Below are 16,589 nucleotides of genomic sequence, written 5' to 3' on the forward strand. Positions count from 1 at the left end.
GAGCTCCTACCCTTTCAATTGATTAAGGCCGCCCAACCATTGATATTCAGCAGTACTGCCTGGTTAAGTGTCACTGGCCCATAAAAAAGTAAAAGATTTTGTTCCGAAATACTAGCAGAACTTGTCCAATTTGTACGTCCTTTCTAAAATGGCACTCAAAGTGTAATTTGAGTTTAGAAAAACTGCAATGTCGTTTTGAGCAATTTTAAGCTGGTTGACCCCAACACTCAACCTGGGCCGTTTCCAGTGACTGTTATTGAATATTCAAGGTTTTTCTGAGTCAGCTGTAACTTAACCAGATAAGCAAATATTTAGGGCTCCTTTTACGAAAGTGCGCTAGCGTCTTTAGCGCGCACACCAGATTAGCGCACGCTAGCCAAAAACCTACCGCCTGCTCAAGAGGAGGCGTAGCGGCTAGCACGCGCTATTCCATGCGTTAAGGCCCTAACGCGCTTTCGTAAAAGGAGCCCTTAGTGCTTGCTGGTTTAGTTAACAGCAGTCTGATTTGTCTGCTAAACTTAGCTGGCCAGCACTGAATATTCGGTGTCAGGTCAAAAGCGTGCCGGGACAAAGGCGCGCACAGACAACTGAGCGCAACGTGGAGGCGCGCACCGAAGAAAATGACTGTTTTAAAGGGCTCCAACGGGTGGTGTGTGTGGGGGAACCCCCCCACTTTACTTTATACAGATCGCACCGCGTTGTGGGGGCGTTGTGGGGGGTTTGGGGGGTTGTAACCCCCCACATTTTACTGAAAACTTCACTAAAAAACAGGGCAACAGTGAAGTTTCCAGTATAATGAGGGCGGTTACAACCCCCCAAACCCTCCACAACGCCACCGCGATCTGTATTAAGTAAAGTGTGGGGGGGGTCCCCAACAAAACCTCTGTCGGAGCCCCTAAAAACAAGGAAGAACCTATGATGGCGACTTTTGTTGCATTACAGTAAGGACCATGTTTCTTCCCTTTTCATTAGATTTCTTTACACATCTAGGGAGGGAAATGTACGTTGAGGAGTTAAAATATTTAATTATAATATTGAAATCACATCATATGTATTATTGCATTAATAATTAAGATGAGGAAGGGGGTAAATGACTGTTTAATGTAATAATTGTATAGTTATTAGTGCGTTCCATGCAGTATTTATGATTTACCAATTGTATTGCATTATCAAAGTTTAAATCTTTATTGATTTTCAAACATGGAAGAACCTATGATGGCGTGCTGCATTGAGCCTTGCGCTCATGCACAAGTTAAAAACTTTGCGGTTACTTGACTTAAACAGGTCACACTGAGGACTTGCCATTTAAAAATGTATGTGTAAATGTATTTATTGAATGAAAAAGTGCAATATAATATGCCAAACAAAATACAACAGTTTTCTTTCACATATGCACCAGATATATCCCCCCCCCCCCCAATCAAACAATATTGAACACATAAAGAAAAATTAAAATATTTAGCTGCAAATGTTCAATAATCTGCTGCGAGCATGTGGGGTGAGATCCATCCAAAAATGTTCCTTTTAAAAATTTGTTTTATTGTTTAATTTTTGAGTGGAATCCTTTCTCTCAAGTTGTTATTTTTTTTTTTTGTTAGCAAGGCAAATTGTTTCTCTTTCTTGCTCGGATTTCCATAACGTGATCGTTTGTGTATAACAGATAAGTTCAGGGCCTACTGTGATTTCAATAAATGTCACTCTATTAATTTTTCTAAACACTTCATGTGATTGCATCATTGTAATTAGGAAAATGAAAAGCATTTAAAAGTTTTGAAGAGCTACTGCCTTAAATGTGGAATGATGATCTCCATCCCGTATGAAAACGCACGCAATTAAACATTTAATGACATTTGTCTCTTTTACTCTGCTAGACACAGCAATGAGATGACGGAAATTTCAGAAGGAGGTTATTGGAGTTGGGATTAGAGAATGACACGGTGACAAAATTCATCACCGTTCCCGTCCCCGCGGATAACCGCAGGAAATAATCCCATGTCATTTTCTAGTGTCTATTTCAATCTCAATCCTTCTACACCAGCATTCTTCAAAGCAAAGCTTGCGGGTCAGTGGTTGTGGCCATTCATACTCTGATTCTTATGGGAGCCAAGGATAATGAAGCCATTGTGACATCACTGATGTGATTGGCTCTTAGGCACTGGTGGAATGAGGCATTATGACATCACAATATCTGCTCTGGATACCAGAGACTGTCATTCTGTAGTGTCTGTTTCAACCTCAGTCCTTCTACACCAGCATTCTTCAAAGCAAAGCTTTTGGGTCAGTGGTTGTGGCCATTCATACTCTGATTCTTATGTGAGCCAAGGATAATGAAGCCATTGTGACATCACTGATGTGATTGGCTCTTAGGCACTGGTGGAATGAGGCATTATGACATCACAATATCTGCTCTGGATACCAGAGACTGTCATTCTGTAGTGTCTGTTTCAACCTCAGTCCTTCTACACCAGCATTCTTCAAAGCAAAGCTTGCGGGTCAGTGGTTGTGGCCATTCATACTCTGATTCTTATGGGAGCCAAGGATAATGAAGCCATTGTGACATCACTGATGTGATTGGCTCTTAGGCACTGGTGGAATGAGGCATTATGACATCACAATATCTGCTCTGGATACCAGAGACTGTCATTCTGTAGTGTCTGTTTCAGCCTCGGTCCTTCTACACCAGCATTCTTCAAAGCAAAGCTTGCGGGTCAGTGGTTGTGGCCATTCATACTCTGATTCTTCCCTCTCTCCTTAAAGAATGACATGAAGATGGTTTCCCGCAGTTATCCGCGGGGACGGGAACGGTAATGAATTTTGTCACCGTGTCATTCTCTAGTTGGGATTTTGTGAACCTGCTTGTTGCTAGCAAGGAGAGGAGATCCAAAGTCTGCACTCGCACCCGTGTGGCACTCGCACAGCAAGGAGGTTCCCCTGAATGAAAAAATGAACACAGTCTTAACATACAAACATTTGACTGGTGGTGGATTTTAAATTATAAATCTGTTCCTAGGGCCCAGGTAGAAGATGCCGTGGGTTGTGCTTTGTCGAATGTCACTCACTTTTTCTGTGTTGAATCTGCTGTCATGGAGCCCTCAGGGTACACATGAAAGTTGACTCTAAACAAACACCATTTTTGCCTTCTAATGGTTATATGAAGGCGAATCAAAAATTAAAGGCAATTGTTAAATTATGCGATAACCGGAACAGAGATAGCACAATGCAACATATTATTTTATTGTACTATATTATACTGTTTTTTTTTTTGTTACTCATTTTGAATTTTTCCTTTTTTGTTCTACTTTTCTATAATGATTTTGTATTTCATCTCCCCCCCCCCTTCCTTGTGTATATAAGTTTGTAATGGTAATTTTTTTAATTTTGAATGTTATTATGTATTGTTCTGTCATGTATTGTTTCCCAGAAATTGTAATTTTAATTTGTTCATCGCTTTGAAATATGATTAAGCGATTAATCAAAACAATTATTAAACTTGAAACTTATGTACTCGTGCGTTGCACAGTGCAGCACTCGGACTTTAGTCGTCTGGCAGCCATGAGGTCAGAAACTGTTTCTATGTATCTATGAAGTTAGGAGGTGATAGGCTCAGGAGTAATCTAAGGAAATACTTTTTTACTGAAAGGGTGGTAGATGCGTGGAACAGTCTCCCGGTAGAGGTGATGGAGACAGAGACTGTGTGGGATCTCTTAGAGAGAGAAAGAGATAATGGTTACTGTGGATCGGCAGACTGGGTGGGCCATTTGGCCCTTATCTGCCATCATGTTCCTATATTTCTATAACCATAAAGCTCTATGACAGGGGTAGGGAACTCCGGTCCTCGAGAGCCGTATTCCAATCGGGTTTTCAGGATTTCCCCAATGAATATGCATTGAAAGCAGTGCGTGCAAATAGATCTCATGCACATTCATTGGGGAAATCCTGAAAACCCGACTGGAATACGGCTCTCGAGGACCGGAGTTCCCTACCTCTGCTCTATGACATCACAATGCAGGTGTAAAGAGCCTTAGCCAATAGGGAGAGGAGGAGATGGTGAATTTTGCAGATGGGCAGACTGGATGGGCCATTTAGCCTTTATCTACCATCATGTTCCTATGTTTCTATAACCATAAAGCTCTATGACATCACAATGCAGGTATAAACAGCCTTAGCCAATAGGGAGCGGAGGAGACAGTGGATGCTGCAGATGGACAGACTGGATGGGCCCAATCCCTCCTGCCAGAAGACGCACCCCCTCCGCACCCTCCCCCCTTGCGCTAACAGCCCCCAAAACTCCACCCCACCAAACTAACCTTTTCTTTTGGCCAGACAGGTCTTACCCGTCCAGCCGGCAGGCCCGCCTCGTCGAAATGAGGCAGGCCCGCCCCTTCCCGGCCCATCCCGCTGAAGCCTAAGGCCTGATTGGCCCAGGCTCTAGAAGCCTGGACCAATCAGGTCTAAGGCATAGCGGGTCCGCCCATCCCCACTAAGTCTAAGGCCTGATTGGCCCAGGCGCCTAGGTCCAGAACGACGGCCACGGCGCTGAACTTCCAAAAGGGAAATTATGAAGGGATGAGACTCATGGTGGGGAAGAAGATTAAGAAGAGGATAAGCACTGTAAAAACGCTAGAGCAAACTTGGTCCCTTTTTAAAGACACAGTCACTGAGGCACAAAATCTACATATACCGCGTAGCAACAAAGGATCCAAGAGGAAAAAGAACAAAGAACCAGCGTGGCTCACTGTAGAGGTGAAGGAAGCAATCAGAGACAAGAAACTTTTGTTTAAGGAATGGAAAAGGTCAAGAACGGACAAAAACTGGAATAAGCACAAACAACATCAACACAGGTGCCACAAGGCGGTGAAAGGGGCCAAAAGAGACTACGAGGAAAAAATAGCCAAGGAGGCAAAAAACTTCAAGCCGTTCTTTCGATACATTAAGGGGAAACGACACGCGAAGGAAGCGGTGGGACCGTTGGATGAGCGTGGAATAAAGGGAGTGCTAAAGGAGGACAAAGCAATCGCCGACAAACTGAACACATTTTTTGCGTCTGTATTTACCGAAGAGGATGGACCACCGGTCTGACCAAGCAGCGGCAATTCTTATGTTCTGACGACGTCCTTTAATTTTCTCCTTTATCAAGAAAATTATCTTGCATAGAAAAGCCCCACCCAACCATCGACATCATCAAATACAGCAAACATCGAATAAGAAATGGGATAATCCCTACTAACAGTGGCGGAGCGAGCTTGAGAGGCATCCAGGCCTGTGGCATCCCTTCCCCACCCTTGTCTCTTTCCCCCGTACCTCTAGTTGTTCACCATCCCCGTCGGCTCTCCCTCTGACATCACTTCCTGTGCGTGGCGCTCGGAAGTGATGTCAGTGGGAGAGACGACGCGGTCACGAAGAGCGCGTGGAAGTTGTTGCTCGCGGCGGTGGTGAACAATTAAAGGTAAGGTGGAAAGGAAGGGTGCGCACGCATGGCAAGGGGGAAGAGTGGGAAGAGGCGGGGCAGAGTGGAGGAGGGGTGCTGGTACCCCCACCAACATAGGATCCCTAAGAGAGAAGGATAGTAGATGACATGGTGCCTATTAACTTAATAGGCTTAATTGGTGTCAATAATTGGCACTTACCACATAATTGATGTTAATTGGAATTGGTAGCTGGGTACTTAACTTGGTTAGGTATCTTGTCCAAAGCACCTGCCTAAAAGTAGGTGTGGTTTTTGGGGGGGATTGTGGACGTCTTTTGGAGTTAGGCGCCATTGATCACCTAATTTAGATGCATACATTTAAGCTAAGAAAATCCTGACATAAATACAGTGCCTGTAAACCTCAAGAGGGCGCTAAGCGTCGCCCTATACAGAGCGCCTACCTTTTATAGAATCGCGCTTCGTGCCACATTAGTTGGAGGTGATTTTTTTTTTAGGTGCCATATATAGAATCGGGGCTTTAGTGCACTCCACCTTGGCATCTATTTTTGGGGCGCCCTTTATAAAAATTGCCCCTATATGTTTATCGGTCTTAAGAATTAGCTTTATCGCCGGAGATCGCGCGAGGCAGCAGTGCGATTAAAACCTGGCTTCCCTAGTTCTCCGCCCGCTGTTCTAACCGTTAGATCATTCCTTCCCTCCCGAGACGGATTTTCATACGCTTGGACTCCAGTGTATGCAGATTTTATTTATTTATAAAATATTTATATCATCTTTCCTGGCTCACACCATTCAAGATGGTTTACACAGTAATTAAAAACACATATCACTACGAAACAGAAAAAAAAAAAAAAGCAGATTCACTGTGGTAGTCCTACAGATCCAGCTGCCTAGGGGTGGGTAGCCAGGAAACACAGGACTTGCCAGTGGGGTTCCCCGGGTTTTCCGCCTATTCATTATGTCAAATGTTCCTAAAAGAGTTTAATGCTTCTTCCATGCATAGAGCAAGAGATAGTTGCATGAAATCATTCTTTTTATTTTATTTCTTACTGGCTCAGCATGATGCTGGCTTAATGTGCCTCTGATCTTTAATAAGAAAGGTTTAAAATGAGTCTGCCTGAGAGACATTTTGCTATTCTTGCTTGTTCTCATTTGTTTGGCTTTGGCGTTTCAGAGACCTCCGTTTTTTCCTGCATTTCTCAGCCTGGCACTGGCACCTATCTTGGAACCCTGCAGCTTCTACAGCTGAAGCAGAAGCCTGCCTGCCTGGAGCTTTATCAGAAATCATTGGAAAGCCCCCCCCCAAAAAAAAAAAAAATAAAAAAAAAAGAAATCTTATGCATTGTTATTACCCGGCTTGTCTATTTCTCCATCAAGGAGCTGACGAGGTTGAATGGGCGTTTTTTCAACTTAATCCATACTGATTGCATTTTGTGGGATTACAGCAATATATGTACCCTTTTAACCTCCGACTGAGAATAGCTTTCATTATTTGGCATGTCTGAGATGTCAAGTTGAAGGCTGGCTAATTTCCTTTTTCAGTCTTATCTACGTCTCAAATTCTAGTACAATGTTCATTTGTCTTTATTCTCTAGAGCCTCACATAAAACGATCACGCTCCCTGTTTCTTCATTAATTTAGAAAGGACTGCTCTCTGCTATTCTACCAAGAGAGAATTCTAAGTGCAACTGGGTCTGAAGTGTTTTCCTGAAGAACAGGTAACAAATTGATCATATTGGTTTGTTTCTATTTTGTGGGTAACTCTGCAAGGAGCCACCTAGCTTTTGGTGTGAAGAATGCATATACATTCTAGTCATTTAAAGGAACATTTTAGCTAACCAGCATTCAATTAACTGGCAAAAAAATTGCTGCTCCCCCCCAAAAAAAAAAAAGTTTCCCACGCTCCTCAGACAACCTCCCCTCCCTACAGCCCCTGAAACAGCAGCGGCAGCTGTCCTGACAACACCCCTCCCTCTAGGACCAAAGCGGCAATGGCAGACAATCCTGACAACTCCCCTTCCTCCAGGACCGAAGCGGCAACGTCAGCCAATCCTGACAACCCCCACCCTCCCTTACCGAGGAATAGAGGCAGCCAGTGAACAGAATAGAACTGTGTGGTATTTTGAATATTGACCAGCTGATCTCCAAGAATAGAGCTATGAGGTCACCATGTCAACATGACCGACAGCCCTAGACATGAATGTACAATGGTAGGAGTCAACTCATTTTCGGCTGTTGCTAGACAATTTGTAAGACCCGTAGAAATGAGGACACCATCACCTATGGCCACTAACACCCTCTTCTTCAATCTGACCTTTATTAAGAAATTTCAGTGCCTTGCTCCTCACTTGCAGTATAGGATTAGTGAGACAGCAAACACAAACGTGTCAAAAAGCAATGAAAATCACATTGCTTCTACAATATAGCATATAGCAGAGAAAATGAAATCCCTTTCAAAATCCAACCGAGATAGATTGAATTACACAGTATAACAGTCTACTTAAGGAAGCCAGGAAAGTCCACCATAATGTCCACAACATGTTGAGGAAAGTGAGATCCTGCTTCCGCCAACAACATTTTGCTGTCCTTGTCCAATCAATCATTCTTTCCAGACTGGACTATTGTAATTCCATCTATCTAAGTCTAACCAAGAAAAATCTTCAAAGACTTCAGCGGATCCAGAACACTGCGGCTAGGTTGATCTTCGCAGAAAGCAAATTCGATCATGTTTCCCCACTTCTGTCATAACTTCACTGGCTTCCGGTGATTTCTAGGATTCACTTTAAATGTACCTGCCTAATATTCAAAATCCTACATGGCATTCTTCCTCCCCTAATCCCACTATCCTGGAATTCTTCGAGACCTGACACTACCAAATCCGCCCACATACTCAAACTATCTTTCCCCTCGTTAAAAGACGTCATGTATGCAGGTAAATTAGGGAAATCCCTTTTCTTCAAATTCACTGAGCTTTGGAACAACTTCCCTGCCCCGCTGCGGAACCTAGGCTCATTCCAATTATTCTGAAAGTATCTGAAAACCTGGCTTTTCTCCAAAACGTAAAGCTATCTATTTAAAATGTAAAACTAGCTCTCCTCTTCATAACATCTAATTTCTTATGATGTCCTTCCCTCATTTATTGAATTACCTGTAAACCGTTCCGAGCTCTATCTTTATGGAGATGATGCGGTAGACAAACTTAAGGTTTAGTTTAGTTTAGTCCTAGAAAAGGTCATTCTCAGTTAATTGCATAAGGGCCCAGGTGCTTTTCTATAAAATGTGCGCTTAAGTCCCTTACTCCCAAATTCTATAAAAGTTGCACCCAAAGTTGGGCATGCAATTATAGAACAGGGCCAATTGTATGCATAACATAATTAATTGGCACTAAATACCAATAATTGGTGTCAGTGGTGTAGTGAGGGTGACCGGCCCTCAGGGGCGATGGCGCCCTCCCTCCCCCTGCTGCGCGCGCCCTTCCCCGTACCTTTTTAACTTTGGCGTAAGCAGCCACCAACTTACTGCCTGCGTCAGCTTCGGCACTCTCTTTGATGTCACTTCTTAGGCGCGGGTCCCAGAAGTGATGTCAGAGAGAGCGCCGAATCCGACGCGGGCAGCAAGTTGGCTACTCGTGCCGGAGTTAAAAAGATGTGGGGGATGGGAATGGGTGGGCGGCAGGGGAAGGAGGAGGAAGGGAGGGGCACAGAGGAGGAGGGGTGCCGGCGCCCTGAGCAAGATGACGCCCCCTCACCTCTGATACTACACCATTGATTGGTGTTAACAAGACCTATTTATTTATAAAATTTCTATCCCATCTATAACAAACATTGAACATAATATAATTTGTACATACATAAACATTATAATATCATACTTATAGAACAGTGGTCTCACACTCGCAGTCCAGGGGTCACATGTGGCCCCACCAGGTACTATTTTGAGGCCATCGGTATGTTTATCATAATCACAAAAGTAAAATAAAACAGTTTCTTGATCATATGTCTCTTTAGCTATAAATGACAATATTATTATTAAGACTTAGCCAAAATGAAAGATTTATAAACTAGAAAGAGTTTTACCTCATGCAAAATTGTCATTTCTGTAATAAGACATTAACTATTTTTTCTGAGGCCCTCCAAATACCTACAAACCCAAAATGTGGCCCTGCAAAGGGTTTGACTTTCAGACCACTGCTTTAGAGTGCCTCAAACACAATTTTGTGTTGCTAATGCCCTACAACACAACAGCGTATCACAGTGCTGCCTAACCCTGTGATTTGAAGAAGTCTAATGTGGTAAATATCAGACTGGACAATCAGAAGGTTTTTTGTTTTGTTTTGTTTTTAAACTTTTTTTTTTTTATTGAAATTTTCCAAATAGAAAAATATAAGAATAAAGCAAAACAATGAGCTGCAGATACCAATATATACATAATAATATGCAAATCATAGGGCTCCTTTTACGAAGCTGCGCTAGGGTTTTTAGCACATGCTCATTTGTAGAGCGCTCTAACCTCTGTGCTAGCCAAAAAACTACCACCTGCTCAAGAGGAGGTGGTAGCGGCTAGCGCGGCCGGCAAATTAGCTCGCGCTATTACGCGTGTTAAACCGCTAACGCAGCTTTGTAAAAGGAGCCCATAGTATAGTTAATCTACAAAGTAAAGTTAATTGGGATTTACATGAGTCCTTACATATTCATCAAGAGGGGCCCAAATTTTTGTGAATCTGGCTATGTTATTTTGTTTGAATGTTATTATTTCCTCAGACTTTCTGATGACACAAAGGTGATTCCACCATTCGTAAAAATTAAGCCTAGAATTGTCTTTCCAATTGGAAACAATATGGTGGATAGCTCACCAGCAGCATTTCCCTCCACACTCCACTTCCCTGTGCAGTAGCAGCAGAAGCATACCCTCCCCCTCCATTTTCCTGTGCAGCAGCATCAGCATTTCCCTCACCTAACCCACTTCTCTGTGCAGCAGCACCTCTTCCGTGCTCCCCCTGTCCCTCTTCCCTGCTCCCCCGGTCTAGTAGCACCTCTTCCCTGCTCCTCGGTCCCTCTTCCCTGTTCCCTCTGTCCAGCAGCACCTCTTCCCAGCTCCCCTGTCCCTCTTCCTTGCTCCCCCGGTCCAGCAGCACCTCTTCCCTGCTCCTCTAGCCCAGCAGCACCTCTTCCCTGCTCTCCTGGTCCAGCAGCACCTCTTCCCTGCTCCCCCTCACTGCCTTCCATACTTTGTCCCTCAGGCACCCTCCAAAGCCAACCTGCCTGCCAGCCATCCCCCTGTGCAGTAGAACCCTCTCCCCCCGCCACTATCGCCACCGTGCAGCCAACCCCACTGACCCTCCCACCGCGAGACGACCGTCAAACCTCCTGGCTCCAGCAGCGGCCGCATCACACTAAAGACGCTGCTTTGCGGCCTTCCCATGCTCTGATTTCTTCTGCCGCATCTCTGCAGGTCCCTACAGCTCACGGAAAACAGGAGCACGCAGGTGGGAGTGCGCATGCGCGCTTAGATTGCATAATTATTCACTTACTTTGGGTAAATGATGAAAAAACTTGTGCTCAACTAATGGTGGGAGTACATGAAATATGTCAAGTTTATTTAAAATGATACCTCTAACGCTTTTATATTGAATATTTATATCTAATTTTGTTTTGATTTTTGCTTGACTAAATGATAACTTCCTACGAATACCAGCCCCAAAATGCCTTTCCTCAACTGCAGGTTCATGCCGCATCATCTGTAGGTTCACGCAGCCTTGCAGAGGATCGCTGGTCGGCGGTAGCGATCCTAGCAGGCCACCGTATTCTCAGCTGCACGTTCCCCTCTGGCGCGGTCCCGCCCCTCCTCTGATGTACGGGACAGCGCCAGAGGGAGCGTGCAGCAGAGGCTACGGCAGTCTGCTAGGATCGCTACTGCCGACCAACGATCCTAAGCAGGCCGCGTAAACCTACAGATGATGCGGCGTTAATCTACAAATGATACGGCGCTTGTACTGGCGGGCCAGCTTTAGGGAAAATCGGAAATTGTCTGGCGGGTCAAATTTCATCGGGCCAGAGTTTGACATGTCTGCTCTAATATAACACATTCCAGTAATCCAAATTTTGAATTACATTATGAAAATCACACCTAGAAAATAATGGTTTTGACCTACTTAAAAGCTGATAAAAAGATCATTGCACCTTCTGAGCTACAACAGCTTATAGGCGCTTACATATGCAATTGTCACCAAGTGTGGCATTTTTAGCATCTAATTTATGGCATCAGTTTATAGAACTGCCACTCAAGTGTTTTCTGCAATGTACTAATCCTCTATAATAAAACCCTAAGCGCGCATGCGCACTTACAATGCTGTGATCCCTACCACCGTGATGTGTGCCTCTGTGGCTCTATTCTATTTGTGGCACGTGCGGTTGTTTGCGGTGCGCGGTGGTTGGAAGCCGGCTTACACCAAAAACCCCCCATGAAGCGAAGGGCCGCTGCACGCTGCACGCAGTCGCGCAATTTGCGGTGCATGCGGCTGTTTGCAGCACGCAGCGCACATGGCGGTTTCAGCGGCTGTTGGAAGCTGGCTTACACAAAAAAAACAAACAAACCAGGAAGCGAAGGACCGCCGCATGCAGTCGCGCAATCAACTCTAACATCCGTTTCTGGAGGGGGGGGGTGGAAATCAAGCACCCTGGAGCAGGAGGACAGGGAGAGAGTGTGAGCGTTGGAGATAGCTCCACTTAAGGCGCCGCTACAGGCACTCCGGCAACGGGAAGAGGAGGAGAGGGCCCGATGATAGGGAGAGACCGCTGGTATTTGGAACAAATGGTACTGTTGGACAGGGAGAAAGGTAAAAGGAAGGGATAATGGCTACTGCTGGACAGGGGGAGCAGTGAAGGGGTGCTCCTGGACAGGGGGGGAGGTAAAACTAATGGAGTAGGGCTACTGTTGAACAGGGGGAGCAGGGAAGGGGGGTATTGCTGGACAGGGGGGAGAAAAAAGTAAGGAAGAAGGGCTGCTAGCACCCGTTAATGTAACGGGCTAAAAATCTAGTTATACGATATTATATTAGACAGGCCTAAAAATAATATATTATGTACATTTTCTCATAATTTGAATGCTCTTATATGCATGCGCCGGTTCATTTCAAAGAAGCTCCTATATTTGTTACAGTTCTTATCAGCAGAACTCACCATATAACATATACGATATGACTATGAAAAAAATCCCACAATATATATTTCCATTTCATGGAAGATCAGAGCTCAGCTCCGCTGTATATTCTTCCTTCATTTTAACATATGCACTGCTTGAGTCCCCAAGAACAGCTTTCTAGATAATCATAATAAAACACATTAATACAAATGTGTGAATAAATGATAAGGATGAACGGTATTTTTCACGGAAGAGCAGCTTGTGATGTAGTTAAATGACATCCCTGTTGACAAACAAGGCTGACAGCGGAATGATGCAATAGGCGTTATTGACATCCATCATTGTTCAATTCATAGACTGAGGCAGCCAGAAAAAAAAATAAAAATAAACCATTTGGCTAAGATCAAAATAGAAAAGAAAAAAAAAAAAAAGTACAGCCTGCAAAACTACCATCTTTCAAAGAACACATTTCACTGTTGACCTTTTTTCTACCTCTTAATTTCCAGAAAGCCTTTACTTAGTTGACACGTTCAATAGATTGAACTCGCATGTGGAGGCCAAGTCTAAAAAGGAGCCCCTATTTTTAGGCGACACAGCGGAACCTATTTGGAGCCTTCTCTATAAAGGGAATTGGCACTACTTTCAAAGGAGCAAATATATATGTATGATTTAGGCCAGTGGTCTCAAATTCAAACCCTTTGCAGGGCCACATTTTGGGATCTGTAGGTACTTGGAGGGCCTCAGAAAAAATAGTTAATGTCTTATTAAAGAAATGACAATTTTGCATGAGATAAAAACTCTTTATAGTTGATAAATCTTTCCTTTTGGCTGTCTTAATAATAATATTGTAATTTATAGCTAAAGAGACATATGATCAAGAAACTGTTTTATTTTAGTTTTGTGATTAAGATAAACATACCGAGGGCCTCAAAATAGTACCTGGCGGGCCGTGAGTTTGAGACCACTGATTTAGGTTGAACACTTACTAGGCTGAACCACTTGCACCAGCTGATGTAAATGCTCGCACTTAAATTACTAACAAACAGGGAATATTGATGTCATCTTTGTAGAATACCCCACCCCCAAGGCAATGGTGTGATAATGCAACTCAAGCTTTCACATGGGGAGACAGGGGTTAAGGAGGAAAACACAAGAGCAGCATGATACAAGTATTGGTATCAGGTGATATACTCTATGCATCATCTGGAGAGTTGCTCAAGTACCATGAAGTGTAGTCAGATAACGAAAAAAATGCGGCAGGAAGGGACAGAAATAGTCACAATGGTATTGGCTTGATTTCAAAGTAATTCCCTAGCACACCCTACTATTTTGTCTATACGTAAAACACTCTATAAACTCTAGAGCAGGGGGGTCAAAGTCCCTCCTCGAGGGCCGCAATCCAGTCGGGTTTTCAGGATTTCCCCAATGAAAATGCATGAGATCTATTAGCATACAATGAAAGCAGTGCATGCAAATAGATCTCATGCGTATTCATTGGGGAAATCCTGAAAACCCGACTGGATTGCGGCCCTCGAGGAGGCTCTAGAAGGAAGCTCTCCGATGCAATTCAAGTACGAGCAGCACATCCGATAGATTGACGTAATACTCTGCATACCCTAGTTCAGGAATGAGCTCCAGTACTGCCGCGGTATGCACCAAATGAACCCATGTAGGGAATATTACAGGAACGTCACTACCCAAATCTTCACAAGGGGAGGGGGGGGGGGGATAAAGCTACCCAGATTTCTGCATGAGAAAAAAACCACCCCAAATCTTTCTCCAGGAGAAATAGTGCCAACCACAAATACTTCCATAATGCAACTTAAGTTTTCGCACGCAGAGAGACTATTCTCACATCAACAGGAGAAAGTAGAAAAGAGGAAGGAAGGCCATATCTCCGTCACTTTGGAAGTTCACTGCTGTACCTGGATTATATATATTTTTAACTATATGATACATCGGTGATGCAGACATAATACAATTGCTCTTATGAGCACCCAACTCAACAAACTGTAAGTGCCCCGTTAAAATAGCCCATTTAAAAGTGCATCAGAGCTGACAAGTGATCTATCGAGTAGAAACAGTGGCGGAGTAAGGGGACGTCAGCACCCTTCCACCTCTCCGCCCCCCCCTTCCCACACCTCCCCCTGCTGCGCGCACACGTCCCTTCCCTGTACCTTTTTAACCTCAGCACGAGCAGCGACCAATGTGCCGCCCGTGTTGGCTTTGGCGTGTTCTCTGACATCACTTCCGGGAGGACGTGATGACAGAGAGCGCTCCGAAGCCAACGCGGGCAGCACATTCATCGCTGCTCGTGCCAAATTAGTGGCAGGGAGGTCAGAGACGAGGGCGCGAGAGGGGCGCCACTGAGTAGAAACAACTGGATTTGCAAGCCTCGGTCAGAAATACAAAGCGAGTTTTCTCTTACTGAGGTCCATGTGTCTCGCATTATATTCGCTATTTAATAAAGAGGACAGAAGACCAAATATCCAGCCCATATCGATTTTAAAAATTACACGGAGACATTGAATTCTTTATCTGTTACAAGAAATGTTGGCGTGCCTGAGCCTCAGACCTTGGAGCTTGCATGTTTTGGGCAGAAGAAGGTCTAAATTGTTCGCTTTATTGTACTCTTTTGAAATATGGCCTCTTTTCCCAGGAAATTAATATTTTGAGGCTTTACAAAATGGAAGAAAATTCTATGGGAAACTTATTGCGCAGGCAAAATAGTAGCGCAAAGATCAGCGTGAGACTTTTCTCTATCAGTGACATATATATTATTTGTGATCGGGCAAAAAGTTCCTACGTTTTGCTCACCTTCATTTTGTAAGATTTTTTTTTTGGTTTTCTCCTATGGAATTTTTGCTCTGGCTGGATGTCGCAGGATATTAAATCCTTGGGCAAAAAGACATGCTGATATCAAATGTGCCTAAACCAGCCAACTTTGTGCTTTCTGCTGCCCAAAACCTGCTCCATCTGGCTCTCTGTTGGCTTCATTGTCTATTATTGGAACGGTGCTTGCCCAAACATTCGCCACCGCAACAACACAATCGAGGAGAACCTTTCAACACGCAAAAGGAAATCTCTGCACATCAGTTCCCGTTTGTGGCAATGCCATTCATTTAACACTGATAGTCACAGGACACACCAACTCCCGGCTCGGCAGAAAAAAAAATGCCACGAAGCCGACACCACCTGAGCATCACTTGCAAATTTTTTTAAAAAGCCAAAACGAAACGAGCAACGGGTCTCGTATAGTCGTTCCAAGCCCCATAAAATCCAGATTGCTCAACATAAGCAGCTATTAAATTAAATAAATTCCATCTGTTGCCTTACCTGGAGAAGCCAGTAACATCTCCTGTGGAACGTGGGGATGATGGAGGAATGGACGTAACAGCCATACAGACACTAGGGAGACAAAACCGAAAGTCCTGATTAAACAGAGGAAAAGGCATTCCAGCTTGCACCAATCTCTCAGACTTCCGCCCCACTGAAACCCAAAATTAAGGGCTCCTTTTCCGAAGCGGCTTTAGCGCGCGCGCGACATTTAATCATGCGCTAACCCCCCACACACTAGCCGGAAAACTACCGCCTGCTCAAGAGGAGGCGGTAGCAGCTAGCGCAGCCGGCAAATTAGCAAGCGCTTTTACGTGCGTTAAACCGCCAGCGCGCCTTCAGAAAAGGAGCCCTCAATGGATAAAAAAATGTAAGAGCTTCTTTTACTAAGGTGCGCTAGCATTTTTAGTGCACGCACAAAATTACCAATGCTTCTAGAATAACGCCAGCTCAGTGCTGGCGTTATGGTCTAGCGTGCGCTATTCTGCGCGTTAAGGCCCTAACACACCTTAGCAAAAGGAGCCCTAAGCGTTGATTCTATCACTCTGCACCAAAGTAAGATGCCTAGATGCAGCTGGCATGAATTCTGTAGTCTCCCAAGAGAATTCAGATAATTTAAATATTTTTTAAAAATCTATAAATAAATAAATATGTGCTCAGCGACGTGAACATGCGTAAGTGCAGCTGG

The 16,589-nt window shown here is 44.2% G+C and overlaps 1 protein-coding gene across 7 annotated transcripts in view; it reads right to left on the bottom strand.

Annotated features, from left to right (window-relative positions):
• CAMTA1 (calmodulin binding transcription activator 1) overlaps positions 1-16,589 on the bottom strand; it is a 1,525,397-nt gene that overhangs the window by 675,870 nt on the left and 832,938 nt on the right. For all 7 annotated transcript variants that reach the window (XM_033922054.1, XM_033922049.1, XM_033922047.1 and 4 more), the window contains one exon: positions 15,902-15,973. In XM_033922054.1, the coding sequence (XP_033777945.1) occupies positions 15,902-15,973 (72 nt within the window). The remainder of the gene's footprint in view (positions 1-15,901; positions 15,974-16,589) is intronic.

Source organism: Geotrypetes seraphini, chromosome 15, assembly GCF_902459505.1.
Source record: "Geotrypetes seraphini chromosome 15, aGeoSer1.1, whole genome shotgun sequence".
NCBI classification, from domain to species: domain Eukaryota; kingdom Metazoa; phylum Chordata; class Amphibia; order Gymnophiona; family Dermophiidae; genus Geotrypetes; species Geotrypetes seraphini.